This window comes from Athene cunicularia (assembly GCF_003259725.1).
Source record: "Athene cunicularia isolate RWA chromosome 1 unlocalized genomic scaffold, athCun1 chr1_part1, whole genome shotgun sequence".
Taxonomy (NCBI): Eukaryota; Metazoa; Chordata; class Aves; order Strigiformes; family Strigidae; genus Athene; species Athene cunicularia.
Genome location: NW_020799091.1, coordinates 101,700,668 through 101,728,048, shown reverse-complemented (window position 1 = coordinate 101,728,048; position 27,381 = coordinate 101,700,668). Strand labels below are relative to the sequence as shown.

Genomic DNA, 27,381 nt, shown 5'->3' with positions numbered 1-27,381 from the left:
AGGCACTAGTTAGGGAGACTCATTTTCTAATTCAGTGTCCAAATTCAACTAAGAAACCCATTAAAGCCAAAATATTATATTACTTCTATATAAATCTCAATGCTTGTATTTGGAACCTTAAAAGATTTTTCCATATAGTCAGACAGATAAATTTCCCAGGAACTGTAGGAAACTGCAGGGAAGATTTAGTGTTTGTTCCTTCTAGGAATAAGGTGGAGGAGAGAATTACTGGGAAACAGCAAGAGAGAAGAGCCTTCCTGGACTGACCAAATCAAGACCCTCATTTTCAAGTGATGGAAAAATTGCAAAGAAATACAACCAGGACACTGCACACAGCGTTATTTGTAATCTGTTCTCATACGTCATTAGGCTATTTTCAATCTTGCTGCCTGGAGGCATTTAAACAGCAGCTTACCCACCACCCACAAAATCCATTAGTTTAAAACAATAAAGATGAGCCATTTGGCCACACAGCAATGGCCCTAAAATTGCTTTGGTAAGTGCAAATATAATGAGGATGGAGACTTCAGAGCTGTGCGAGACCTAATGGAAACTAGAGCTGCTGCAAGCTGTAAGGGCAACATCAGACCTTGGTTTGCTTTTCCTCGACCACCCTGTAGCTGGAGAACCAGATTTAGCAAGAGGCAGATACTGAATGCAGACCATGGCACATATATGTCTATTTTTTTAGGGTGGCTCCTCTAGTATGTGACTGATCACATCTGAAGCTTCACCTTGCATCCAGTACTCATTAATCTGAGTGGGTCTGTGCAAACCAACTAAGAGCACCTTCAAAAGGCAGCAGATGTGTGAACAGCTGAGGAAGTTGGGGCTGGCCCTCATCCATCCCTGCCCAGCCCCACTCTCCCTTGCTGGGGACTACCCTCACCATCTCTGCTGATGGACCCACAGTGTAAGTGCTCCCTAACCCCATTTTGTCAAAATGACTCAGGCTAGAAAACTTTTCCCATTAAAAAACTCAACAGCCAAGGATATTTTTATTTTATCTATTTTTCCTCCACAAGAGTAATTTCCTTGGGTTTGGGGAGTGGAATTTTGTTTCCAGCACATAGCTGCACCCAACTACCCCACTCAGTTTATTGCTGAAGTGGGTGAGACCCAATCCATCCTGCACTTGGGAGCAAGGTGCTTAGCTACTGTCCTCTGTCAGTTTTTCTACTTTATGAGCGTATCAAACTGTTTTTATTCACTCCTAATATAATCTTTCCACAATAAGGAGCTTGTATGGCTAGAGACAGGTGGGAGGCTGCCACTATTACCTGGGAATTGTGACAAATTGCTAGGCAGGTTTTGGTGTTGCAGCAGCTGTGGGAGTGCTCCTCTCAAAGTTTCAAGAACTTACTTTAACCCCTGTGCATTATGTGCACACCGTGGTGTGCGTTTATTCCCTTTCTTTCAGGAGTGTACCTGTGTGGAGGGAATCGTAAAAACTGATCACTTAATCACTGCATAAAACTGAGTGATTAATTAACAGTTCATCCATGAGTAGCAAGAGCAACACCGATGTCTCACTGGACAAATAACCCCACACCAGGAAGCTTGACAACCTGGGAATTACAGTTCAAAGCAATTGCATTTTTCTATAACTGGGATTGCAGGGATTATGGTATTATAAATGAGATTTGCTCTAAAGGCCAGTGGCCCTCTGTATTTTATGGATTACTCCATCTTCTCCTGAAAGGAATTTTGATAATGCTCCTTTAATGAGACTGCACTAAATCAAATTACATCCTGCCTTCCCCTTGAAGTGGGATCCTTTCTCTGTGATACCAGACATGCACACAGAAGAATCTTATGCGTTCCTTTCTAAGGAGTATGTGACCTACATAACAAGACCTACACAAACAGACAAGAATCTAACCCTAAATATTTGTAAAAGAAAAAAAATTTGTTTAATTTGGAGCAATTTGGGGGCTGAAGGCCTCTGCTCATCATTACCCATTATTCTGGCCCAAACAATCCAGCTTTAAAAACAGAGATGGTAAATCCTCTGGGGACATTCTGCAAGTTCTTTATAAAACACTGGTACTCCAGGGCCTGCAGTCAGCACCATCTATTTCCAGGGCTCTGGTCCCTTGTGCTGAATTCCCTTGATAGAGCAGGGATGGGAGGGCAAAGGGAATAAACACCTGGCTGGTGACAGTCAATGGGAAGCTCTGCAGTTTTTCCTGCTGCAGGTTCAGAGTAGGTGCCTCTTCATCCTGCATCCTCACAGGTCACCTGTGAAACTACCTGCCCTGGTTATCCCTTCGCTGGTTGAACAGACCTCCTGGTCAGCCGGTCAGCACAGCTGTGTCCCAGGCCAGCAGGCGAGCTGGCCAAACAGGTGAGGTTTTGTGCAAGCTCACGGATGTGGAAGGACGCGTCAGGGCAAAAGGGCCAGAAACTACAGTCTTAGTTGAGGTCCGGAGCAACTCACCCACTCACCTGAGCTGGGCAGCCCCACCACAGCCATGCTTCATCTCACTGGGGAGACAAAAGCTGCAGGTGATACTGAAGAGGCTGCCGTGGCTTGCAGACGAACTGAATTAACAAGAGGCTTTCCCTGGACAGATCTTGCTGTCTTTATTCTACTTCTAACTCTCCTTCCTCAGTCCTGCTTCATCTAACCCATTTGCTGTAGAGAAACAGACATTAGCTTTCTTTTTCAGGCAACATGCACCTTCAGTTTTACTCCATAACCCAGCTTGCAGCTGCATCAACTGATCTCCAAGCTCAACCTGAGGGGTCCTTGCTGCAAGCTGGGTACAGAGGCTGCCCTGAAGATCACCAGGTCTGTTCACCTGCTGCGGCCTCGCCTCTCCGAGCAGGTCACTGCGCTCTCCCTGCACCACAGGCCTGTCCCCAGAGGGCCAGGGGCTGAAGGAAGCTCTCAGGCTGGCTTCCACCTGGCAATGAGAGGAAGGTACCACAGCTCAGCAACAGCTTCACCCTCTTCCTGCACCTTTTGGGAAAAAATTACCGGTGGTGCTGTTTTACCCTTCATGGGTACCTGCGGTCATGCCACAGTGCTGGGCTGGATGATCTTGCAACCCAGGAGGCTCCCCTTTTGAGTTCACAGACAGGGCGTGTTGCAGTGCACTGATCTGGCCGGGAAGCCGACAGGAGCGGAGCAGCGGTGGCGAGAGCTTACCGGCAAGTTGCTCCTGGGCACCGAGGGGGAGGTGGGAAGTTAGGCACTCACACCATGCTCCTCTGCACGAGCGAGGGCAGCTGGTCAGCACACAGAAACACACCACTACAACAGGGCTCCTCCAGGAATGTATTTATTTACATTAAAACACTATTATACAAACTGAAAGGAAAAGAAAAAAAAGAAAGAGACAACATCTTAGAGGGGTAGGTGTGCCAAAGTTGGCACCCCTCACTCCCCACCCCGCCTCGCTGCCACCTTCCTTCTGCTCTGGTCATCTGACTGCGAGTGCCACAGTCCTTATAGGAAAATCCCTTCCCCAACCCCCTCTCAGTGCGAACATCCATGTTTTCTGTTTAAGTGGTTTTCTACCTCCAAAGAAAACTCTTGCCCAGAAGTTTTTTTCTTAATTTATTTATGTAACACAGTGTAGAAAGCTATCAATTCATAAGCAATGGTTCTGTACAATCATCCTGCAGAGAGGATCCCCGTTAATTTTCGACCAGCAGGCACTTTTCCCCCCCAGAAGTGCTCACAATTAACAGGGATTCTTTTTAATATTTTTTTAAGATCAAAAAGATACATGGAAAAGAAAATAAAGTTTACCTTTCAATGCCTAAAGTGTGCACATAAAACAGGCACAAAGAAACAAATGTGTATTCCCATGATTTCTACGTCACTAATACAGCAGGAGCAACAATCTGTACAATAAAATGCAGCTGCAGAGGAAAAGAATTTCAGTAACTCATCTGGAATACTTTTTAAAAAAAGTTGTTTTACTTTAAAATGCATAGTGATCAGAAAAAAATGCTCAGCAAAGAGAAGCAGCTAAACCCCACAGACACAGAAAGCATCCCCCATCAATTCTTAAAGCATATTTCAATTAGGACTTAATTTTTGTCACAAATCACAAGAATAATATACAACTGGCTAAGGAGCTACATGATAAATAATTGGGAAAGAGAATCTATCCATGCACTAGTTAAATACAGCTAACCTCTTTACAGTACACAAAAAACATTCATTAATAATGTAGTGTAAAGACTGAAATGTAAAGAGAAAGAGAAAATACATTACTGATTTTATTAATTCAAGTTCAGGCATCTACTTGTGTTACAGCACAGCTGTCAAAAGGCGAGAATGAGTAAATAATAAAACAGAGTGTTTTTCTTTCTTTCCACATTATTCTATAACTGAACACCGATGGGCAGTGAAGCAATCATTCTGCTGTCCAACTTATGAGGCTGCTGTGGTGTCCTAGTTCTGCATTTGTTCAAAGAACTTGTAGGTGGGATTTTCATAGCCATTTTGCTGCATCTTGGAAAGGTGACGCTCCTCTGGCGTCACTGCAGCATCCACCTGTCGTGAGAAGAAAGAAGCAGGGTCAGATTCTTGCTTAATTCACAGCACACTCCACAGTTCCCCACTTCATGGCCATCCACCATACTCTGTACCCTCCCCTGTGTGTTAAGACAGAAAGCATCCTCTGAAACACAAGATGGTTTGACAGGTTCTTCTCTGCATATTCCCCCGCTCCTCCAAGTGGGGAAAGTAAATTAGGTCCCAAGCTCAGTCCAAATCTCACAAGAAAGTCTAAAATTAAGGTGACTGCGAAGCGATAGGGATACTTCTCCACTAAACAGAGTATTGAACCTAAGACCTGGAGGCTCTCACTTTGTCTGAACAGACAACTGTCTCTGAAAACTCTTCTCTCCAAGTAACACCGGACTGAGAGTGGCCTCATGAACAAAATCAACAGATGGCACTGCACCCAGCAATAAACGAGAAGCCAGCAAGCAGCTTTCTAGAGAAACTTGCAAGAGATGGCCCTTCCAGCTTGGACAGCCACGGTTCACTTTTTGGACAGAGTAATATGCAGGAGAAGATAAGGAACAATTCTGCAACAAATTTTGTTGATACAGGACTTCAAAAACAGCTGCGCAAACTCAGCAGTACCAGTTGAGTTTTGTTGTCTGGTTCAGGAAGCGTGCAACTCCACAAACAAGAAAAGAGCACATATTTTGCATCTCTCCTCTAGTCCCCCTTTATCAGATTTTTCTCCCAGGATATATATTGGTATCTGTCCTTGGGACCAACTGAATCTCAAAATAAAAGAAAAAGCTCACTAAAAAGCTGTAGGAAGTGGCTTGAGGCTGCCTTCTGTCTATATTATGCTCTCAAATGTGTTGCAGATGCTGTGGTCTCAAGATAAAAGAAAAATTAATTGGAAAAAATAAAACGAGAGTAGCAAGGAAATGCCAGAGTAACAAGGCAAGAGGTGAGCAAAAAATCCCATTGCACTCATGGAAACATAACTCTGTCTCCATAGTTTGGTTCAGTTCAGTGACAAAAAGTTTGACATGTCTGCACTGGTTTATGTATTTCTACTTAACTAAAATTGACTTTTCTTGATTACTTGGAAGACAGGCACAAAGACAGCTCAGTCAAGACTTCTCCAGTGAATACCTGCTGCTCCACAAATTATTTTCTTCCTTCACTGAACATTACAGTAATATAAAATGCCATCAAATTAGAGTGGGCAAGAACAGTCTCTAAATGTTAATTAGGTATTTTACCTCTGCTGTATTAGCTCAATAGCTGTTGTGTATTCAAAACCTACCATATTCTGGCTATCTTGTTAACCACCTAAGAAAACAGAGCTAAGGAAACCTGCTTGTCATTTTATTTGCTATCTGTTATCTCTACTGTTTGACAGCTCTTACAAGAGAAGGTAAAAAGTGAACTTTACATTGTCAAAAATTTAAAATCAGGAAGGTCCCTAAAACTCTACACTGAAATATTAGGTATGAATATTTTCCTGTGGATTCCTGTAGTGACCTTTAGGAAAAAAGAGCCATTTACTTTTAGCATCAAAATAGCCTTTTGGATAATGGAAAGCATATTCTCTCAAGAAAGCCTTATATGGCAGGCTAACTTACTCTAACCTTTTAATAAAAAAGCCAAGGAGAAGTACTTATGTCTGATACTCATTTTAAATCTACTCTACAATACTGGAAATAACTCAGCTTAGTAAGGACAGACTATGACCTTCAGTAAGTTGTTACCTGATACTCTGGAGAAAGATTAAAGGCGTGTTCTTCCATGCTTAATACAAATGCAGGCTGCTCAGCTTATTTTTGCAGCTGTTCTTTTATTGCGGTAGGTTATACACCACAGTACCAACCAAAAAATGGCTCCTCTCAGAGACATCTCCTATCTTCACGTTCTTTTGTTACTTAGGAGAAGAAACGGTTCTGAGTGGCATGTGTATTGGACTGCTCACATGAACCGCTAACCCTAAATCGGATCCGTTTTCATATCAGCCTTTTCTGAATCTCCTTGTCCATGTTCCAACTCTCAAATTGCATTTTCAGTCAACACTGTATCTTCCATCATACCTTTTTCCTACCCAATAATTGCACATTTTTGTGAAATACCCAACTTTAAGGGTCACATACTGCTTTTGCTCCAAGCTACCGTGAAACTCTCGATAGCTGGGAGCACTGAGCCTTCCAGCAAGCCTTTGAGTCCTGCCAGCAGGGAACAGGGTGCCAGGCAGAAAGGATCACTGTGCTGAGCTGACAAGGTGCTTCCTGTGTTTCTGATTCTGTAACACAACCTAGCCTTTTTTTGCTGATAAAATACTGCCATTCTAAGGCTGCCTTTATATTTTTTTTTTAAAAAGTTGGATTTGCATAGAATAATTGTCTTATGCAACAAACCCAAAATCCATCTATTTCTTCACCTCTGTGACATGCTCTCAGAAAGTGAGAACCTGTTTAGAGAGATGGTGCTCTTGCTTTAAGCTGCTCTTCCCAGATTTCCCTTGTTTTAGAAACTGGAGGTGGAAAAAAAGGTAGTGTTTTTCTTTCCCTGCCCCCCTACCTCTCCAGAAGTGAAAAAAGAAACTTTTAATTTTCTTCTGAAGGATGCAAGCTTCCCCTGACCAGCCCACATAAGCGCGGGTGCTCAGCTTGGCTGTCAACAATAATTTTGATCCATCAAGGACAGGAAAAGCCCTGGGAATTTCACAGCCCATCTCCTATTCAACCTCTACACCCAAATCCCCAAGACATTTCTGTACAGCAATGTGCTCAGCAGACAGCGTTCAACAGCGCACTCACATTTTAAAGACTCATCCACGCCTGCTGCTCAAGTCTCACCTATGCCCAAGCAGGGAGGGCAGGAGTGGAGCTGGGCAAGAGGCAGTGAGAGAAGCCACAACTCACAGCCCTCATCTCTGCATCAGTCTCCAGGAGCTGATTTGCTTCCTGCTCCTTTCCCTGTCCTTTCCCCAGGGGTTGCCAACTTGTCCCTCCACAAGGATGCACCACCTATATCCATATGCAGCAAATCAACCTCTGGCAATTCCTTGATGCTATTGCTGTTAGGCAGAGCACTTGTTTTTGATGTATGTCATCAGTATAACAGCAATAGGACTTAGCAAATCCATTCCATATAGGTTTTTTACAGACACGTAAAAGACGTAATCCCTGCCCCGAGGACCACGCAAATTTAACAGCATTAACTATTTCTGTTGTGACAGGGTCACTGCATGCCATCTGCTGCTGCTAAAGTTACTAACATGGCTGTGAAGGGAAGAGAAGAACAAAGCAGGGAAACCAGAAAATGTCCCTGTAGCCTCTCCAGCACTTACAGAAAATAATACAAAGCAAGTGCAGAGGAAAAGCCACCCTTCCTTTCATTCTTGAAGGGGCTGCTGTAGCATCAAGTCAGCCCTGGTTCTTGTGCACAGGAACACCATCCTATCAGAGTATCTAGTGCTTCTCCAAACCAGGTGAGAACCTCACAACTCACAAACCTACTGATAGATTCTCTTCTAGCATGAAATTAAAGCGCAATATGAAGCTCTGGGGTTGAAGGATCAGGGATCTCTGTATTTCAATACATGCCTGAGAGAATCTTCCTTTCTCAGAGGCTGCTCCCACTAGGGGATGCAAAGGAGGGGTATGACAGAACCTGTGTTGTTACTTCTTCATATTTAAGCTCGAAACAACACTATATTGAACTCTGTCACTCATTTTAGCTCAAGCCTCCCACTCAGCATTTCTTATTCAGGACTAGGTGATGTGACAAGCACACAGCATAACCTGCTTGTAGGAAAGAAAGGGGGTAAGACCGCAAAATCAATAAAAAAGAATCAAAGAAAGTGCAAGGCAGAAGAGACTAAAGAATTGATGAGAAACTAGAGAAAACTGAAAGAAAATCAGGGAGGAGAAAGAGATTAGGAAAAAATAGGAGAAAGGACAGTAGAATCAGACTGAAGGTTTAACACCCTTACACAATACTGCGTATTAAAAAGTCTCTGATAAAACAGGTTCATAGTCCAATAACCTCTGAAACACGGCATTTATAAATGAAAGGGATTTATTGAGGGTCCTACTTGCAGTCTTAGGGATTTTTTTTTTTTGTTTTAATTTCACCTTTAGCCTTTAAAGGTGAAATTTAGCCAGTACTTCCTCTCCTTCCTGTAGCTGTTTGATGCAGGGTAATTCATCTCACCACCAATTTATGTGCATCATTGCTCATCCTGAATGTCTTCTACTTACTTTTACCCATTTCAACTTTGCCAAACTCTTCCTCTCATTCCTTACAACCTCTGTCCTAGGTATGGCTCTGCCAAACACATGCCTTGAACCTGATTATCTCCTTGTCAGTAAATCCCTAAAGCTCTCTGCCACTTTAAGAAGCTTTTTGCACCCATTATGGAAGTGGCAGAAGTTGAACACAGCATGTAAGAGGTGTGAGTGCTCTGGTGCTGCTGAAAAGCAGCCTAAACACTTCTCTTCTATGACATGATGTCTCTTGGGAAAGCCGTTTGGTCAGGTAGATAATCTCTTTTGAGACTGCTTGTCCATCTATCTCTTTCTGCTCCAGCGTATGGATTGTTCACACAGAAAATCCTAATGTGGAGTCAAGAAGATAATGATGCTGCAGAAAAATTCACATGCTGCCCCTACACACATGGGGCAGATCAAAAGGCCAGACAGAAGTGCTGGCAGGGCTCACAGATGCACTAACACAACATTGTTGTTTAAATGATGGTGAATGGATGCTGCCTAATACACACCCGCAGATTGGACTTTGAGAGATGGACAGTACTACAATAATTTTAACAGCTTCTTTGCTACTGCTGCGAGCCGTCCCATTGTCACTTCTCCCCAAATGCTCCTGCTGAAGGTGCTGCCTCCATAACAGAAAGCAAATGAGCATCAAAGAGGAGATCCTTAAAGAGGAGGCACTGAGACAGTCAGCTGTATTCTGAAGCACAGAAGAGGTGAGAACCTCACTTTTCCCAGCTGCTTTCATGGAAGAACGTGTCTCCTGCAGACAGCTGGGGTGCGCGCACCAGCAAAAAGCACCTTCAGAATGTTTGTCGGAGCTCCTATCTGCACATACAGTAAGTAATTTTCAATCACTCAGTCATTTATTTAACTGTGACAGTCCTCCTTGAGAGGCTGAACCACTCCAAAACATTTATATTCTCAAACTTGGAAGAAAATTACTATGACATTTTTTCTCAATAGGACAATTTCTCCTCGGAGGTGCAAAAAAAGGCTAACAGGATTTTTAATAATGCCTTTTGTTAAAGAAATAGCAAAGTGAGAAAAAGTACTACAGAGTTGACTTTCTGGGAAGTAAGAATACAGGTAGAACAGGACTTGTTTTAATTTTGTATCCATTATCAGAGTTATAATTCTCACAGTAACTTCTGACATGGAACAAAAAAGTTGCAAGTTTTGTTAAAATATACTCAGCCAACCTAGAGCCTATGTACAGTTATTTTTACATGAAGTGATTTTGCTCTTTTGTGCACAGCACATTAAAGGTGCACTGTTGCTGAATAAATTAATCCTCTTTAGAATGTAACAGCTTCATTTTGAAGACATTTTAACATTAAATATCAATTGTATATGGACCTTTAAGTGTTGGGGTTTCACCCACCCCAAGTGCTACAAAATTTTCACCAACCTAGGACAAAAATAGATGTTATGCCCTTCTTGCAGGCGAGAAGCTCAGATAGCGAGGCTCTGCAGTCTGCCAAGACCACAAAGCAAGTCTGGCAGAATAAGGAATCCTGCCTGCCAATGCCAGACACAATGCAGCAAATCTACAAGGCTACACCACCTACAGAGTGTGGTACTATAAATTGACTAATATTCTTGGTAGATCTGCATGATATAGCTTTAGGGAATAAAAAATTTTACAGATAAAACTGTAAGTGATGCTGTCATTTTGACAAGAAATACTTGTTCAGTTTGCGCATGTTATTTCTAGTCTAACACTTTCAAGTTCACCATCACTAAAGAAAGTTTGTAGGAATCCAGGACTACCTTTCCCACGTCATTCCATCAGTTGAAGCCCATCTGAAATTTTAAGGTCATCCTGCAGTAATGGTATGTCCACATTCAATGTCTGATTTGAGTGTTTGGCCTAGCAAGCCTCCCTGACCTATTCTGTTGTTGCTAAACTCAGCGAAAGGGGCATCTCAAGTTGTACAACTGTTGGCAGCAGCTACCAACTAGGTGGTTTAAAACTAAAAACTGTTTCAATTGTGTACAAAATGGGCTGGAAGCTTTCATATGGCAAATTAAAGCTAAGATTCTTGCTTGCTATTTTCCACCTCTTGGTCCAAAATTCTGCAGTGGCTTCCTGTCTGCTCAAATCTCACCCCCAATGGTTGATGCTCTTCTGACCATGTCTTTTTGAAGGTTTCAAACCACATGAGCAACCACAGCATGGATATAGGGACACAAGCACAAAGGCTTACTCAAATATTTTAAAAACCCTTCATTGCCCCAGATGGTAGAATACATGCATCAGGAAGTGTATGTCTCCATCAAGATCAAAGTAAGATTCATTTGACTCAAGGTAAAGTCAACATAACTGTGGTCTTCAACAAGACTTGGTTTCAATCAAAAATTTAAAGTACCAGTTTTGGAAGGCAAAAACATATAAATGTTTCAAGGGCTGGCTAATTAATGTAAGTACTATCTGCAAACCAGACACTCAACACAGCAAACTAGATATCAATACACAAGGAGGGGTGGGGTGGGGGGAAGCTACATGAACCCACTTCCAGTTCTCATAATTAAGGTTTTCTACTTACAGAGACCCTTTCTTATATCCAAGCAACAGATGAGGTATTTTATGTTACTGTAAAATGACCAAAAATTTACTCGGTAGATTGGGAAAAGACAAGGGTTTTCATCTTGAAAATCCCATATAGACGTCTTGTATATTATTTCTCAAATCCATGAGTTTCAGATTAGCCCTAAAATCAAAAGCTCTTGGTGACAAAAGAAAATCCAGTTTAGAGAACAAAAAGTAATAAAGTATCTGTATAGGGAAAGTCCTTGTAGTGTACAGCACAAGACTACCTGCCTCAAATGTTTATTTGCAAGCTAAATAAAGAAATCCATGTATGTGCATTCCCAACAACAGTAAAACCAGATTTCTTCTCTTGAGCAGTAACTGCTCATTGGCTACTGTTAAATTTCCTATAAAATGAACTTTCATAGTATGAAGTGATTGGTCTAGAGCAGTTCCAGAAAGCACTCTTGTGGTTTTACACCCAACTTAACACAGCTTATAGTGTCTGCAATTTGATTACACTCTGCTAGATACAACCACTGCTACTCTGAATGTTAGGCTAGCCAAAAACATGTTTTCTTCATTTGTGAATATATTTACAGAGTAGCGAGCTGACTGTGTTGTACATGCGATGCCAGTTGTGCTCCGCAGTCTTTTCTTACCTCCACGACTCCATGATGAATAGATGTGTACTGCTTCTTCTTCAGCATCACCAAAGTAATGACAATCACTGTTGCTATGACAACACCTCCCACCATTAGTCCAATGATGGCACCTTTATTTGAACCTACATCTTCAGCAAAGAACACCTACAAAAGAAAAATAAAAGGAAGGTGGCTAATAAAAAGTTCGCTGAGTATTTGGCTAACCTGTCCAGCTGCCACAGCAATATAAAGCCTATTGAAGTATCAGTAATTAAGCAGCACTGCATGTCACAGCTCATTGTTCAAAACCGGATTGCCATACCACAAAACTCTCATAGTTGGAGAAGAGCAATTTGGGACATCTGTATTGCCTATGGTGCAGCAGTGCTATGGCTATGGGGAAGACACATCTCCATGTCTCTGCTTCACATGGGTCTTAGATAGCAGCTGTTTTGTTTTTTTTTTTCCTTGGGTAAGCAAGTCAAGAAAATTGCAAAACGACTGATAAGCTTGTAGGGAGTATACAGATTTCTTTACTTTTAGAATGCTAATCATGAAAGTGTTTATAAATCTACATCTGTTTGGCTTGTTTGGACTATGTCTGATGCATTTCTTTGATAAAGCAGCAGTGAAGATCTGTAGGACAACAGTCAAACTTGCATACAACCAGTTGAGAGAAAATTCTCACAAAGAGACAAGAATCCAAAAAAACACGAGCATGATGATTTATGTGCCCACCAAGGGACACATCAAGATTTTGCAGGGTACAGGAAGAATGAGCTATATCTGGATAATGAACATACTCATGTGAGACCTAGAGGAGATGACAATTGTGTGAAAAGCAGAGAAGATCCACCTGAATTTTGTGTACAGGTAAGGCAGATCAGTGAACAGCAAGATGCTTTACTATGCATTTAATAGGACTGGCTTTTAGCAACAGGAGCAGGTATGAAAACTGAGTGATTGTTTTCACTATCCTGCTTTGTATTCAAGGAACATACTAGATTATTTTTCATCTATGCATACTTACGAACCTTTTGTCCACTTGTCAATAGTGGGCTTTTATTATTATTATTTTTAACCAAAATGTGCAAAAAGGATTAGAGAATAAATTACATCCACAGAATTGTAAGACTATCTCATTCTGAAAGACTAAATACTTTGATAAGTATTTAACAAAAATGCAGAGGGAAGCAGGAAAGCAACCGAGAATTCTAATGAGCTGTGTAACATTTGCACTCTTTAAGAAACACAATCTTCCTCAGAGAGGTATTAAAACATGCTGTATAAATATTTATATTGTTCCTAGTCATAAGCAAGAAATGTGCTTACAGTTAAGAATTCAATGGAAAAGTACATACAATGGACAGAGTTAGCATAAGCTGATGTGAAGTCATAATTTCTTCTGTCAATTTTACCTGCCTGGGACTGAAATTGTGTTGCCATGCCATTTTGGAGCACTGTGAAATGCCCCAGCTAGTACACATATGCAACAGAGGAAGGCCTTAAGCACTCTGTGCCATGAGAGGGAGAAGGGAGAAAATAACTACAATTGCAGCTCACTTCAGGAGTTTGCATGTAAAATACAACGTGCAGCTGAATTCAAAGCAACATCCTAAGGAGACTGTTTCAGTAAAACCTACCAGGGCACAGGAGAAGCAAAACACAGATGAAAGTATTTTCTGCTTACTGCTTTTGAATTAAAGCTAATGGAGAAGGGCATCAGCTAGGATACGGCATATGGTGAACGAGCAACGCCCTCTAAGGCATCAGCCCAGTACTTTCTCAGCAATCCTGGACTCCTTGCTTAGTCTCAATTGAAAAGATAACCTAAAGGACAGCTTACTGATTTTTAAATAATGGCTGTACCCATCAGTAAGAAGTATGGTGTAAAATGCTTTAAAAAGCTGGAAGGATCTCATTTTAAGCATGACACAGATTATCTAAATACAGAGATTGCAACACATTCCCAGTCGGCCACCACAGCAAGGGTAGTTTCCAGCACCACACTGCTCGGGATGGTATCAAACCACTTAAACGTCAAAGGTTCCTGCTGGGAAGTGCACGTGACACAGGCTCAGTAACTACTGCGCCTAACACATTCCTGCAAGTTCCTTCCCTTCAGTAAACTACATGGGTTTACTCAATCAGGATGTTTAACCCATCTGAGCTAAGCCCGTCAGAATTTCCCAAATTAGTGCTAATGCATTTTGGATTAGCTCGTCAAACTGGGAATTCTCAGTTCTCAGCATCAAAGAGATGGCAGAATATCTTTTCACACGGTGATTGCCTAGTTCAAATGCAAATTTGAGTCCCATGTTAATTTTAATTTTCAGCACTCCTTAGCTTTAAGAATATATTAAGAAAAAAAGCTTTCAAGTTTAATATCAGGATATTGAAAGTCACGGAACTGAAATCTCATTTTGTAATATACCTTTACAAAAGAGAAAGTAGAAAAGGTTTATAGTCAACACTGCTGTATGGGTTCTTCATTATTTATTAAGGGACCGAAAAAAGCTTTTAGAAGATGCTTGCTCTTTCTTGCATTGCTTCTGGTTGGTATTTTTATGTTCAGAAGAAGCAGAGTTCAAATGAGGAACAGTATTTTGCCCCTACCTGCCCTTCACCTGATAATAATTTAATATATCTTCAGGAACAAAACACACAGATACAGACAAGTACAAATTAAAATTAAGGCCAATAGAGAATCTCCTCTTAGCCCAAGCAGGCAATGTTGCGGAAAGTTTACGCTCACGTAACCTTCATGTACCACCGCCATCTGTTTTGACAGAAATCTATTCCTGAACGGTGTCACTTTGTTTCTTGCTGTACCATGCTGCGTGTCTCCATCAAATATACTTTTTTCTTTTTTAAACTTACTTAGCATTTTACTTCCTCTGTATACCTTCACTTTAGTTATGTGACCATGACAGATGGACTGTGGGACAAGTATTGCTCATATGATCACATCCAGTCACAGGGAAGTGCAAGGTCAGGAACTGTCAGAATTGTCTCATGTGAGACTTGATGGCTTTCCATTCTCTCTGCTGAAGTTATTCCAGGCTCACTCTCATTTAAGAGAGAACCAGAAAAATCATGATCTGTTCACATGAAAACTTTTTGTTGGCACTCTCAGCACTGACGTCACACAGGGGAAACATGGCCATAATGGACCCACCAGTTCAAGACTGAATCAACAACTCAAAACTCACGTGCGGAAAGCACTGTTTGTTCACTCACCAGCTTTTGATGATGAACTTCATATCCTGAGTCATGCCGGAACTCTGCATCCATCTTCACTTCAGATATCTCTTCTGTTTTAACATTGGTCAGCCCAGAACCTGCATTGCACCGCAATAACAACTCATTAAAGTCATCAACTCAATTACGCTCTGCTTACCTCCACCATTACAAGAGCAGAAGGCAATGGTATCATTCACACGGAGGAGGTGTGATGCAATGTGAAAGGAAAGTGAGGTACATCTGATGTTTGTCCCAGTGACATGACACAGAATGAGCTGGTAAAATTTCTCCTCTGTTATAAATGTTTCTTAATCCACTGCAACTATGTTGGTACAAGCATCAAAGGGCTTTCAGCATGAAACACTGCAAGAACTAAGCTGTGAGGGACCAACAGCGGACTCCTGAATTGGCTCACAGGATGCAGACAGATCTGCTCTGACAGCGTCTTCAGCAATGTCAAGAAAATTTGGTGTTTAGGCTGAAATCTTTCTCCTCCCTAAACTCAGGCTGCTGTGAGGAAAAAACACATACCCATGGTGTGAGGTGGGGAACCTCACATATTGTATTTTCTTGCTGCCTGGGAGACTGTACCTTTTTCACGAACATGTACAAATAAGAGTAATGAAAATGTTTGTTAAGTTTAAAGAGTTCTTATTTGTTTTCAGATTTCAGACTGCTCAGAATTAACATGGTTCAAGTATTGACTTCTGGCTGAGAGATGATACCTGTCCCTCTTGATTAGAAATATACAGTAAAGCAAGTAAGCTAAGCTTGCGGACATTTTAATTGCAGATAGTTTGCAGTCCTGTTCCCCCCTTATGGGTACAAAGGGGAGATGTTGCACTTGTCTAACTGGAAAGAAGGTCAGGATTTCCTCCTGGAAAATAGCGTTAGGAGAACCAGCCAGACTTAAACCATCTGATTATAATGCTGTTGTAAGCTGTAATGCTTACAACAGTGATTATAAAACAGTATATATGTATCTGTGAATGTTTTGTCCTGAAAAGCTGGCTCTGGCTTATAGATAACATATGTGTATTTATGTAGCTGGTTATTTTCCTTTTCAGTACCAACTGACTGACATTATACTTCCTGGAGGTACAAACTCTGCAGAAGCATGCTGTTTATAAGTTATTTCCTCACCCTATCTAATGTGATAAGAACAAACTAGTTCTATATTTATTTTAACATTTTATCACTCTAACTCCTCTCTCCAAGCCTTCATTATGATTCTTAGCACTTTGGGCTGACCTTAAGCTCTGCTGCAGAGGAAGAACATCTAAAATTCTCAACCCTACTGACTGCTCTTGTGCTTCACTGTCTCTCTGGACTCTCAATAAATTCTTGAAGACTTCCATGTGACAATGAGCTCCACAGTCATAAACTATCACTCAGTGCAAGAATTACTGCCTTTTTATTGCCTTTGAATATGCAATTTCTTTTTTCATTAAATGCTGATTTATTTTTGTGTTATGAGTCAGCAAGAACAGATCTTCCCACAAACTTTTCTGGACTGTACAGACAATCCCCTTCTAAGGCTCTGATCCCTTTTTTTCCCCACAGTAAACCATGCAAAGGAGAGAACAAGAATCATCTTCATGTGACTGACTGCCCCAGAAATTCCACCTTAGTAAACACCTGTTTTTTTTTTTAAAGGAATAAAGCACTTAAAATCTCAAATTTCTTTATTAAGCTTCTGATTTTTGAAGCACGTTACAGTACTGACACAAGTATATTATGACATTTATATACAAGAGACCATTTATAAATTCAAGAACCATAACGTACTTGAGAAACTGCAGTTTGAAAACAAACCATGATGTCGTGTCAGTGAAATGCAGGAGGAAATGGAGATGAAGGAAATAAAATCCACATGGTACCTGAAAAGATGTTTAGCTTTCTATCCTTGAAGCAGCTATGGTTAGTTTTCCAAACTAAAGATACAATTTACTCTCTTTTGCACATCATCTCAAAACAGCCCCTACACCTGCATCAATAGGAAGTGAAGCAAATGAGAATGTGTATTTGGCAGTACAGAGGCTCACCTCCTTCACCCCCCCACCCCCACCCTCTTCTTGTTTTTAGGATTAAAAGGGGAGAGGGGGGAAAAACCATCAGTGGAATCCGGCTCCCAGCTGCTCACTACTGTCCATGGCAACACTTGTTGCCCCTTAGACATGCTGGCAAAAGCACCATGTGGAAACTCCCCCAAGGCAAGGGCCTGGGTAATTGAACAACTCTACTGCTACAGCTGACACATTCACTGAAGCTATAAATATTGATTAGAACATATCCATACAGACATGAGACACATCTGTGAAGAATCAATGTGTCTTTTGAGGGAAGTCCTGACTCCCAAACCTCTCTGTCACTGGAAGTAAAGTTAGGAAGCACATGGGAAACAGTAATTTGTTTTGAAGTAGATCTGGATTTCAAAAAACCTTTAGGAAGGTCCCTGATCAAAGCTCTGGCAGAAGCTAAAACGGCAAGGATTAAGAGGCAAAGTCCTACATGACTTTACATAATTGATTAAAAGATAGGAGATGAAGTGTAAATACATAGCCATTTTTCACAATGGAGGAAGGTTACCAGCAGGGTCCCACAAGGATCTGTGCTGTTTGTAAAGTGATCTGGATAAGGGAGTGAATAGTGATGTGACAAAGTTTATTGAGAAAAAAATAAAAGAAAAAAAAGAGGATGGTCAAAGGAAAACCAGCTGCAAAGAACTGCAAAAGGATATTACAAATTCTGAGTGCACAATAAAAGCGAAATGGTATTCAATGTTGATATAAAGTGGTGCTCGCAGGGATACACAGCCCTAACTATACATACACAATAGGCTCTAAATTAGCTCTGCTCCACCCAAGACAGAGACCTTGCAGTCACTGTGGATAACTCTGTGGGCAGTTGGCTCAGTAGCAGTCAAAAAGGCAAAGAGAAAGCTAGGAGTAATTATGAAGGAATAAAGAAGACATCGTTACACCACTGTATAAATGATGCATCCTCATCATTTTATATATATCCATTCTGGTCATTCCATCTCAAATGAAGACAGAAGAACTAAAAAAGATACAAAGCAGGGAGAGACAGATGGATCACTGGTATGGAATGGTTTCTGCACAAGAAGGACAAGACAAATTGGAGGTCTGTATGACAGTGAATGACAAGGAGAAAGTCTACAGGAAACAGTTATTTATTATTTCTCCTAAGAAAGTACGGGACACCAACACAGCTATGACACAGCAGATTAAAAACCAACAGAAGAAAGTGTGTGTGTGTGTATATATATATATATATATATATAAAATTTGGCACAGTGCAAAATTGGACTGTGGAACTCATTGGCACAAAACATAAGGATATTTAAAATACGAATGAACAAATGCAAAGAAAAGTTCATCTAGGGTTACTAAACACAACAGTGAAAACACACTTTCCAGTCCTGGAAGTCTATCAACTGCTGGCTGCCAAGAGCTCAGTGGTTATGCCAGAAGTATAGGGCAGAGGTAAAGTCTGTAAGTGTCCTGTATGCACCAGTGCTAGTGGCAGGGTAATAGGTACCCAGGCCTGGGTACTCCTGCTCCTAGGCTCTGACTACTTGCTCAGACTTTGCTAAAGCCACATTTCTTTGAGGGTTCCCTTCCCTCCTTCCATTCCAACCAAGCAGTAGCACAGGAGCTGTACTTCCAGCATGCAGCAAGTTAAACAATCTTTTGCCTTGAGATCAGGCAGAATTTTTTTGCTTTGGACTGCACGACCAGGGTCTGGTGGTCAACCTGGCCTTACTTGCCAATCTACAAAAATGACACGGAATCTGAATACAAAGTAGGACCTGGTACTAGGAAGTTAATGACGTTACAGTTACTAAAACTTGTCTTTGGTAGCTAGCACAGGAAAAAGGTCAGAAAAACTTTCTGTTGACTAACAAACCCAATAGCAATTTTTTCCCTCCTCCAATTCCCTTAGAAGTGAGGAAAAAGACTTAAAAGTATGACTAGGGTAAACTGGTGGTCTTCTGCAAATAACTAATTATACAGTAAGAGAAGCATGACTCTGCACTGGAATCAATTAAATACCTGGTATGAGACAAAAATATATATGGGGTTATATATGCCTTTCCACCATATCATATTATAGAATTTAGACTTTCTATTTAAGACTTCTCTTTATTTCCAGTTCATTCACTCTTCTGTCCTGGTGACTACATATTTAGACCCACATGCTAAAATCAAAGACTTATTTTTCAAAGGTAGTAACTGAAGAAAGAAAAACTGAAGAGTCTTTCAAAAACCTATCAGAGCTGTGTGAATCAGGGAAAATGCAAACAACTAAGGGCTGCCTAATACTACCCTGCTCTTGCATTGAAGACAAGCATACAAAGAAAAGTTAACTACATGACAAGAACCTTAATTCTGACACATGATGTTTTTTTCACTACCAAGTCTAAAATACACCACCCAAACACAAAAGCCAATGTAAAAGAAAAGGGAGAGCAACAGCCTCACTGCAAGTTCACAAATAATGGTAATTATTAGTGCCGTTTCTTCTGAACTACATAATAGCTTTAGGGAGTTGCATCCCTAATTACTTCAATTTAAAAATGCTACAGTTCAGCTGGTAAATGTATTAACTTGCAACTCCTTAGAAAAACTGACAAAACTATTTAGCCATCAAAAAAACCCAGGCTTAAAAGCATCTAGCAAAATCCAACAAAATGAGCTAATGAAGGGCTTTTAATTAATTGCTGTTAATTAGCAACAACTGCTTTTATACACACGTGTACACATGTATGTGTGCGTGCACACACATCCAAACATCAAAAAGAGCAGCATATGCAAACCTTACTGTTCCTTGCCCTTAAAGGAAAAAAAAAAAATTAAAAAAAAAATCTTATGGAGTTAAAACTACTCATACGAAATAAAAACCAAGTAGCTGCTTTGGGGAACACTTTATTCTCACACAGATGAGCTTTTCTGTTTGTGTAAATATATCTTTAGGCTTTAGGAACGATAAGAAAACCAGGATACAATGAATTCCACCAACGAGGCAATTAGGCAGACATTATCTTACTACACTGCTTGTAATTGCTTCATCTACCAGTTAAATAACAGCCTATCAAGATTCTGTGATTTTCTTTTGCAAGGATCTGAAACAGTATTGCCTGTGGTCTTCCAGTTACTTTTGGAGTTAAAAATTAAACCTCCAAGTGAAATGCAGTTGAAACTACCAGACCTGGGTTGTCTCTACATAGACAAAACCTAATGTAACACGTTTAAGCAACAGATGTAATGGTCGCATTCAGGAAAACTTAAAACTCCTTGTCCACGAACTGTATCTGAGTAATGGCAAGAACAAGAGAAGATCTGTTGAATCAAGGCCTGTTACAAGTGTAGTAAACAGTTTTATTTGGGTAAAGCTTCATCTGAAATGAAAGCGTGGACGGAAAGGAATGCAGTGTTTGAACAACTACCCAGGTAGACAGCTGCATGTTCTTACTGGAAGGTTCAACTACTACTTTCATACGACTCATGACTTTGTTCAGGTCATTTCATTTTGAAATGAAAGAAAGAATGAAGATTGCATACTCCCTTACAAAGATTAGAATGATTATATACTCAGTTTTGTAAGGACAACTCAAATATCTCTGAGGAGCAAGTACTTTTAAGACTGCACAGAACTAAAACTTTCTGGTCTCTTCTTGGAAGTTAGTAAAACGGTGGTTCGCTTTTTACTTCACGGATGACTGCAGGGCTCTCAAATTGGAGAAAGCAGAAGATAAGTGCAAAAAAGAATGTTATCCTTTTAAAGACAGAATCTAGTTGGAACTTAGTATGAAATAATTCTCAGAATACCAGAGATTATTTTATGTGTGTGTAAAAATGAATAGTCAAAACAAGTAAAATTTGGTAATCTTTCTGGCACGTCAATGCAGATGCTATGCATTTGCACATATAATTGCACTCACAGTTAATAACTACTTTATACAACAAAACAATCTAATGGAAAAAATCCATTACTGATTTTTATTTAGTAGCTGCAGACAGTTGGTTTAAGACAACTGTACTGAACTAACACCACTAAAGAGAGGAAAAAAACCCCTGGCATTTTCTGGCAAGAAAATCATAAATAATTCACTAAGCTGCTCTACGCCCTCACCTCATACAGATGCAGCATATGTACTGATGATTCTGCAGAACAGCCATTAGGTGTATAGAGTCTCTGCAACATGTATAAAAAATACCTCAGTTTTCTATATAATGTAATAAAGACAGACATGTCATGATTTATCAGCGGAAGGCCAAGAGACACAGAAGCAACTTTATGTGCAATATCTCCACAAAATTATTGACTGTTTGCACAACCAACCAACTGACCACAAGTTAGGAGAATGCAAGAAAACCCTCAAACTATACTACATGGATGAAAGCAACACAGTTAATATCATAAAATCCTTGCATTGTGAATTATTTGCATCCTGTGAGCAATTACAGCTGTTAGTGGCATAATTACAGTTGCAACTGTGCAACAGATGAGAATATGATCTACCCTGAACAGAGCACTGGGTAATTTCTTTATCACCTTGAATTTCAGAAAATCTGCTGATACTAAGCAACATCCATTCTGACAGCAGGTTTTCTAATCTTCACTCAGTTTCCACAGATCAGACTTGGTGAATTAACATGAGAAAAAAGCTTGCTTATGAGTATCTAAACATGATTTTATACATATCTTTGTGTATATGTGTCTCTCTATATACACACACACACGCACAGAAAAAAGTTACTAAAAAACATACCCAAAATTCAGCAGCAAGAAATTAAATGTTCATCACAAATAAGTGACCTCCGGGGCAAGGGGGAGAAGGAAACACTATTAAAAAAGCCATTTACAGTGAGGCTATTAAGTAAAGTGGTATTCTTTTTATTTGAAGCTCTTCCTATGGAAGAGGCTGACTGCAGCCTTCTAACATCTCCTTGCATGAAGCAATTTATAAATAGCAAGAAACATGCCATAAATTTCTTATTTTGTACTGTATTAAAAAATAGCTCACTGATGACACTGATATTTATCTTCCCTTTGACCTTTTATTATCTCCGTCTCCTTTTTCAGCAAAGAGATGACAAGAAAGGGATTTAGGAATAATTTTTATTCTTGTTTCCCCATTTGTGAATTAAAAAGGGGAAGGACGGTGTGTGGAAGCACTAGGCCCATTTTCAAATACTAGTGTGAATCATACAGATGATGTATCTATACTAGGAAATGGGGGACCTCTGACATTACTCTCCTCCTGGGACTGATGTAAATCAGATTCAAAATCAAGCTTCAACTGCTGACAGCCAAGATGGAATGCAACAGAGGTAGGGGTCTGGACAACTAGCCTAGATTTTAGTAAATGCTTTAAAATTGATCCTTAATCAAAAGCTTTTCTGCTCTACAGATCAGACAACTCTTCACATTTCCTGACTTCACTCACAGACTTTTATTTATTTATATTTTGAAAGAGAGAGAATAATGTGGTGAAGTAACAAGATTTCAGTGATCACAGATACTACTGAGTACTTGGTCTTCTTTTCTGTACTGTGACCGAATTACCTCTCCTGTGGGAAAGGGACAAAGATCATCTGCATGATTTTGATCTACTTTTAAGAAAAACAAGGTGATCATTTTAAGAACATTGTGTGGGCAAAAAGTGGTAAAAAGAAAATGGAAAAAAGAAAAAAAGGCACATGTTTGTATGTTTGTCTTAGTCCTTTCAGAGCTGATTTTCTTCGAGGATTTGAACACCTACAAAAAACATTTACTTGTTCTTATTCCCAGGCCTGGACTGTTGCAGGCTGACAACACCAGTATTTTCACCCTGAAGAAGCAAGTCACCATCTTGTTCACTTGAGCAGAACAAGTAGAAGCACAAACTCTAAAGTCAGGATTATGCAAAGGGAAAATCTTTCAGGAAATCAACAAGAGTCTAGACAATTAATAAAAATTAACAAAAAGTTACAAGCAGCTGTATGTATTAATCTGCCTCCAGGTCCCTTGTTAATACTCCTTCTTTGTAGAATAATATACACATTTTACCGATTTTCTTTTCTGATAAAGAAAAGCCTCAAACTTTAAAAGCCAACCATCCCAAAAGGACAGGGACTGCAAAAAGAAGTATCTATTTTCCTTTCTTTAACCTCGAACAGAAATTTTTATTTATAATTAGCAAGTAAGACAATTTTAAAGCACACATTTTAAAACTGTCAGAATCACTTTTGTATTTCACAGTTTAATTAAGCATCCATTTGCTTTCCTCTATTCCTGGCTTATGAAGCTACTCATACTGGTATCAGTTTTTTGTTAAACTGAAATTTTATCACAGATAAATTGTTTTTAAAGGATGATGAAAAATCAGGCGGACTTTTACTGCTAGAATTTGTACCAGTAAGGACAAATTTGCAGAGTCTGGATCTGGTGATTAAAGACATAAGGATAAGGTCTACCAGGAATGGTGAAGAGAATATACTTTGCTTACTGTTACAATACATTTAGCACTATTATAAAGGAGCAAAATCTGTATTTCACATGCACATATAAGACACTTTATGCTGTGAAATTCAGAATGCAGGCCCAGCAGTGCAAGATTTCAACCCCTCCAGTTCCTCTGCACAGAGGAATGCAGTGTGTGCCCTTGCCAAGCTGGCTGAAGGGATTCACTCGCTGCGCCAAACCTTTGCAGCACTTAAAACTCTAAAAGCATGCCAAAAGCGACAAAGGCGGCACAGGCCCTCAGACAGTACTATTTTTTTGCACTTGAGCAGAAAATTGAGGAACTATTCCATGTGATTTTCATAGCGCAAAAGTTACTGTATCTGCTGGAAATTTCAAGCCATAATGGTCACATGCTAGAATTTTTTTTACCTCTCCTTAGTAGTCTATCTTACACATTCACAATGACCAGTCATGACCTACGCTAGCTATACTTTCAGTACTACTTGTATCACCCCAACAAAGCACTCTGATACAGTGAACTAATGCACATCATTTCACTCTGAAACGGGGGCACAGCAGTGTCAGAAAATCCTTTCTCTAGTGAAGGGACACCAAAGATTTCTGTCACATGTGTGTATGTGTGGAGGAATAGAAGGGAGAAAGGAATAATCTTTAGTAAGAAATACGGGCCTCATAACAAGAGATTTTTCAAGACAACTGAAATTAAAACAGTTAACAATCACAATCTTTAACATTACAAGAAAACTGCTAGATCAAACTAACATTACAAAATTTGGATTAAACACATTTATGTTTCATTTGTGATGGTATTTCTACTGCTCTGGGGAAGAAATTTAATCCAGAAGGCAGCGATAACCTAATAAAGGGGTTATGTTCCACGATCCCATGGTTTCTGGCACTGTTCTACAGCTACCTCTGTACCTGTTTCTATGCTCTCTTCATGGAATGAATTATGAACATAAAGAAAGATGTCAGGCTCCTAAGACAGTGCTAGGAGCATTATCACCTGGCCAGCCTTGACACGTATCCAAATTGCTGTAACCTAGGAGCTTATTTTACTTCCAACTGCAGGAATTTCTGTAGTCAGTAAACACCGTTATCAGGAAGATATAAACACGCTAGGAGGGTATTGACCATAATGCTATCTAATGGATGGTTGGGGAAAAGATGAAGGGAAAAAGACAACAGATTGATCAGTTTGATCTGATCTAAAGAAAACAACACAATGATGATGTGACACTGAAATAATTTTGACCCTAAAATATACCGATCTAATCTCACTCTGTGTTGGAGAGTAACCTCTTCTGAAATAAAAGGCTGTTTGCTCTCAATGGAATCAGCCATTTCTAGATAATCCTAAACAAAAACAAGGAGAAAAGCAACCTAAAAAGCAAAAAAAGTATGAAAAGCAAGCTCTTACTTTTGAAAACTACATTTGTCCCATTTAACTTTTCCAAACATTTGCAGCCTGGTTCAGGCTAGTCATCCGCTATTACTCTGAAATCAACAGGGTGACACAGGTACCTTACAGAGGGCAAATAATTACCCCTCTCTATCCTAGAATCAAATGGCTGTATAGAGATGTCTTCAAGTGAATTCAGAGGGAGAATATATGTATCAATTTTTAGATATCTGGAGTTAGCTAAGGTAAGCATCACAGCAAAAAATCTTCATGTCCCCCGCAATCCTAAAATTGCATGCATGAACTCTTTATTAGCCCCAACTTACAAGAAATTGTATACTCTACATCGAGGATCTGACATTTCTATCATACATTCCCAAATTAGATGTACTCTGTGAACTATGGGGTACTCTGTCTACTGCCTCCTGCACCTGCCAAAGCATTACTGCTAGAAGGGATGACAACTTGATATGAGTATCAGTCCCAGCTCTCTGGGTCCCATTCCCCCTGCAAGTACCCATCCAAACACCCTCCACGGAGAGCACTCACACAGGCTGGTGGGGGTTTGTGTGGGAACTCTTCCCCAGTTCATGACATAGCATTACGTTTTAAGAGAGGGTTATACAAAAGAAAAGGGGATCACTTCAGCTCAAGCAGACCACATGCGCGCTGGGAAAACACAGGTTAGGTAAAAGCCATGCAAGTTATATACCTGGTCGTGTGGTGAGTCCTCTGTCTGCAGCTGGGCGGGCATCAACTGGCTCAACTGGGCATGTGCAAAAAAGAAAACAAAAAATAAACAAAAAGTTCCCCAAAATGATAAAGTCAACTGCTCTTCCATTGGGACAGTGCAGGAGAGAGAGTGCATAAGCAGTTACCAAAGCAACAGCTAGAAAAGATCTGCCTTCGGTTAATCCTGGAAATAAAAGGAAGGGATAGGCACCACTTCAAAAGGAGAGCTTCACATCCGATGTGTCAATTTTACATCATATTCTGGTTACTCCTTAAAATGAGAAACCATCAAGACCAAAGATTTTCTGTCTATAAAGTGAAACCATATTAATTACATCCAAGCTTCTTCCAGTTGTCTGATCAGAATCGATCCTGACTTATAATCCCACTGAATCCTGACTCCTTTTTCCTTTCAAAAGGGATTCTTCATAGCACTAACTATAAACGTTTGAAGAGAGTAAAGCACATTTTGAAAATACAATCAATACTTCATTCTGATATGCTCTGATTTGTAGACAGGAAATTTGCCTTCTGATTTTTGAAAAGGAAGCAAAAAAGAAACACCACTTTCTAATCAATTGTGTCATACACAGTTTTAAAACTCTTGTATTACTGTACTGAGGCTTTACCAGCTGAAATCTAAGATTGATGAAGCTCACTGACATGAACAGAAAATAGAATGCGCAGAACTTTTATAGTTATTACCTACTGCCTCAGTTAAGTCCAAACAGACTATACCAGATACATTCCTTATAACATTCAGATTTCCTCCCTCTCTTTTTCTTTGTTATTTCTCTCTTTTGCTCCAATACTGTTGCTTTCCTTACCTACCCAAGTGCCAGTGTCAGAAAGGAAAGAAATTCAGAAATAAAATTTTACTTTGTAGCTTGAACTCAGAATTTAAAAAATAAGGTATTCTCATTCATTTGAATTTCAGTATTCAAGTATGAGCCTTCTAATCAGTACTAAGGGAGCCACAGTAACAGAGCAAACCTGACAAAAGCACAGTTCTCAAACATGAACTGCTCACTGTATTCAGCATCAGAAAATCACGCTAACTTGCGATACTGCTGACTTAAGCAAGGGAACTGCCTGTCTTCTTAGGAAGTCTGTGTCACTTGCTTAGTGTTCCTACAGATCTGACCTACCATGCTTTATGTGAGAGCCTATGTGACACCCATGTCCTTTGTACAGAGGAGGTGACTGCAACAGCTCCTGCCTCTGGAAAAAAAGCAGTAAGTCAGCTTTATAGTAGCCGCAGACTAAAAATGCACCTGAACATCTGACTTGCTTGTGTTTCCAGAAGGGCAAAATTTTCACAGAGCTTGCTGGTCTGGTGCTGCAGAGACAAGCCATCAAACCACTTTCATTCACAGCAGTTCAGAGTGGCACCAGCAGACCATGTAATTGTTTTCTTTACATAGCGCTATATAAACCCCAGTTTCCATCCTTAACTAAAAACTACAATTTTGAGTATTCTATTTAAGTCTTCTGCTAGGTTTTCCAGTATTGTTGGCACCAACCTTCAGGTAGGTCAGCAGTAATTTTCAGTGGACAGGGCTGAAGGGAAGAAATAACCGAGGACTTACATTAACCAA

General features: G+C 40.1%; 1 protein-coding gene across 5 annotated transcripts in view; it reads right to left on the bottom strand.

Annotated features, from left to right (window-relative positions):
• Positions 1-3,271: 3,271 nt before the first annotated feature.
• APP (amyloid beta precursor protein) overlaps positions 3,272-27,381 on the bottom strand; it is a 177,119-nt gene continuing 153,009 nt past the window's right edge. For 3 of the 5 annotated variants that reach the window (XM_026867753.1, XM_026867761.1, XM_026867779.1), the window contains 4 exons: positions 25,764-25,817; positions 15,154-15,254; positions 11,932-12,078; positions 3,272-4,513 (listed from right to left, as the gene is read on the bottom strand). In XM_026867753.1, coding sequence (XP_026723554.1) covers positions 4,412-4,513; positions 11,932-12,078; positions 15,154-15,254; positions 25,764-25,817 — 404 coding nt within the window. In that variant the 3' untranslated portion in view covers positions 3,272-4,411. The remainder of the gene's footprint in view (positions 4,514-11,931; positions 12,079-15,153; positions 15,255-25,763; positions 25,818-27,381) is intronic. The other 2 variants (XM_026867769.1, XM_026867789.1) reach the window with 1 other exon arrangement.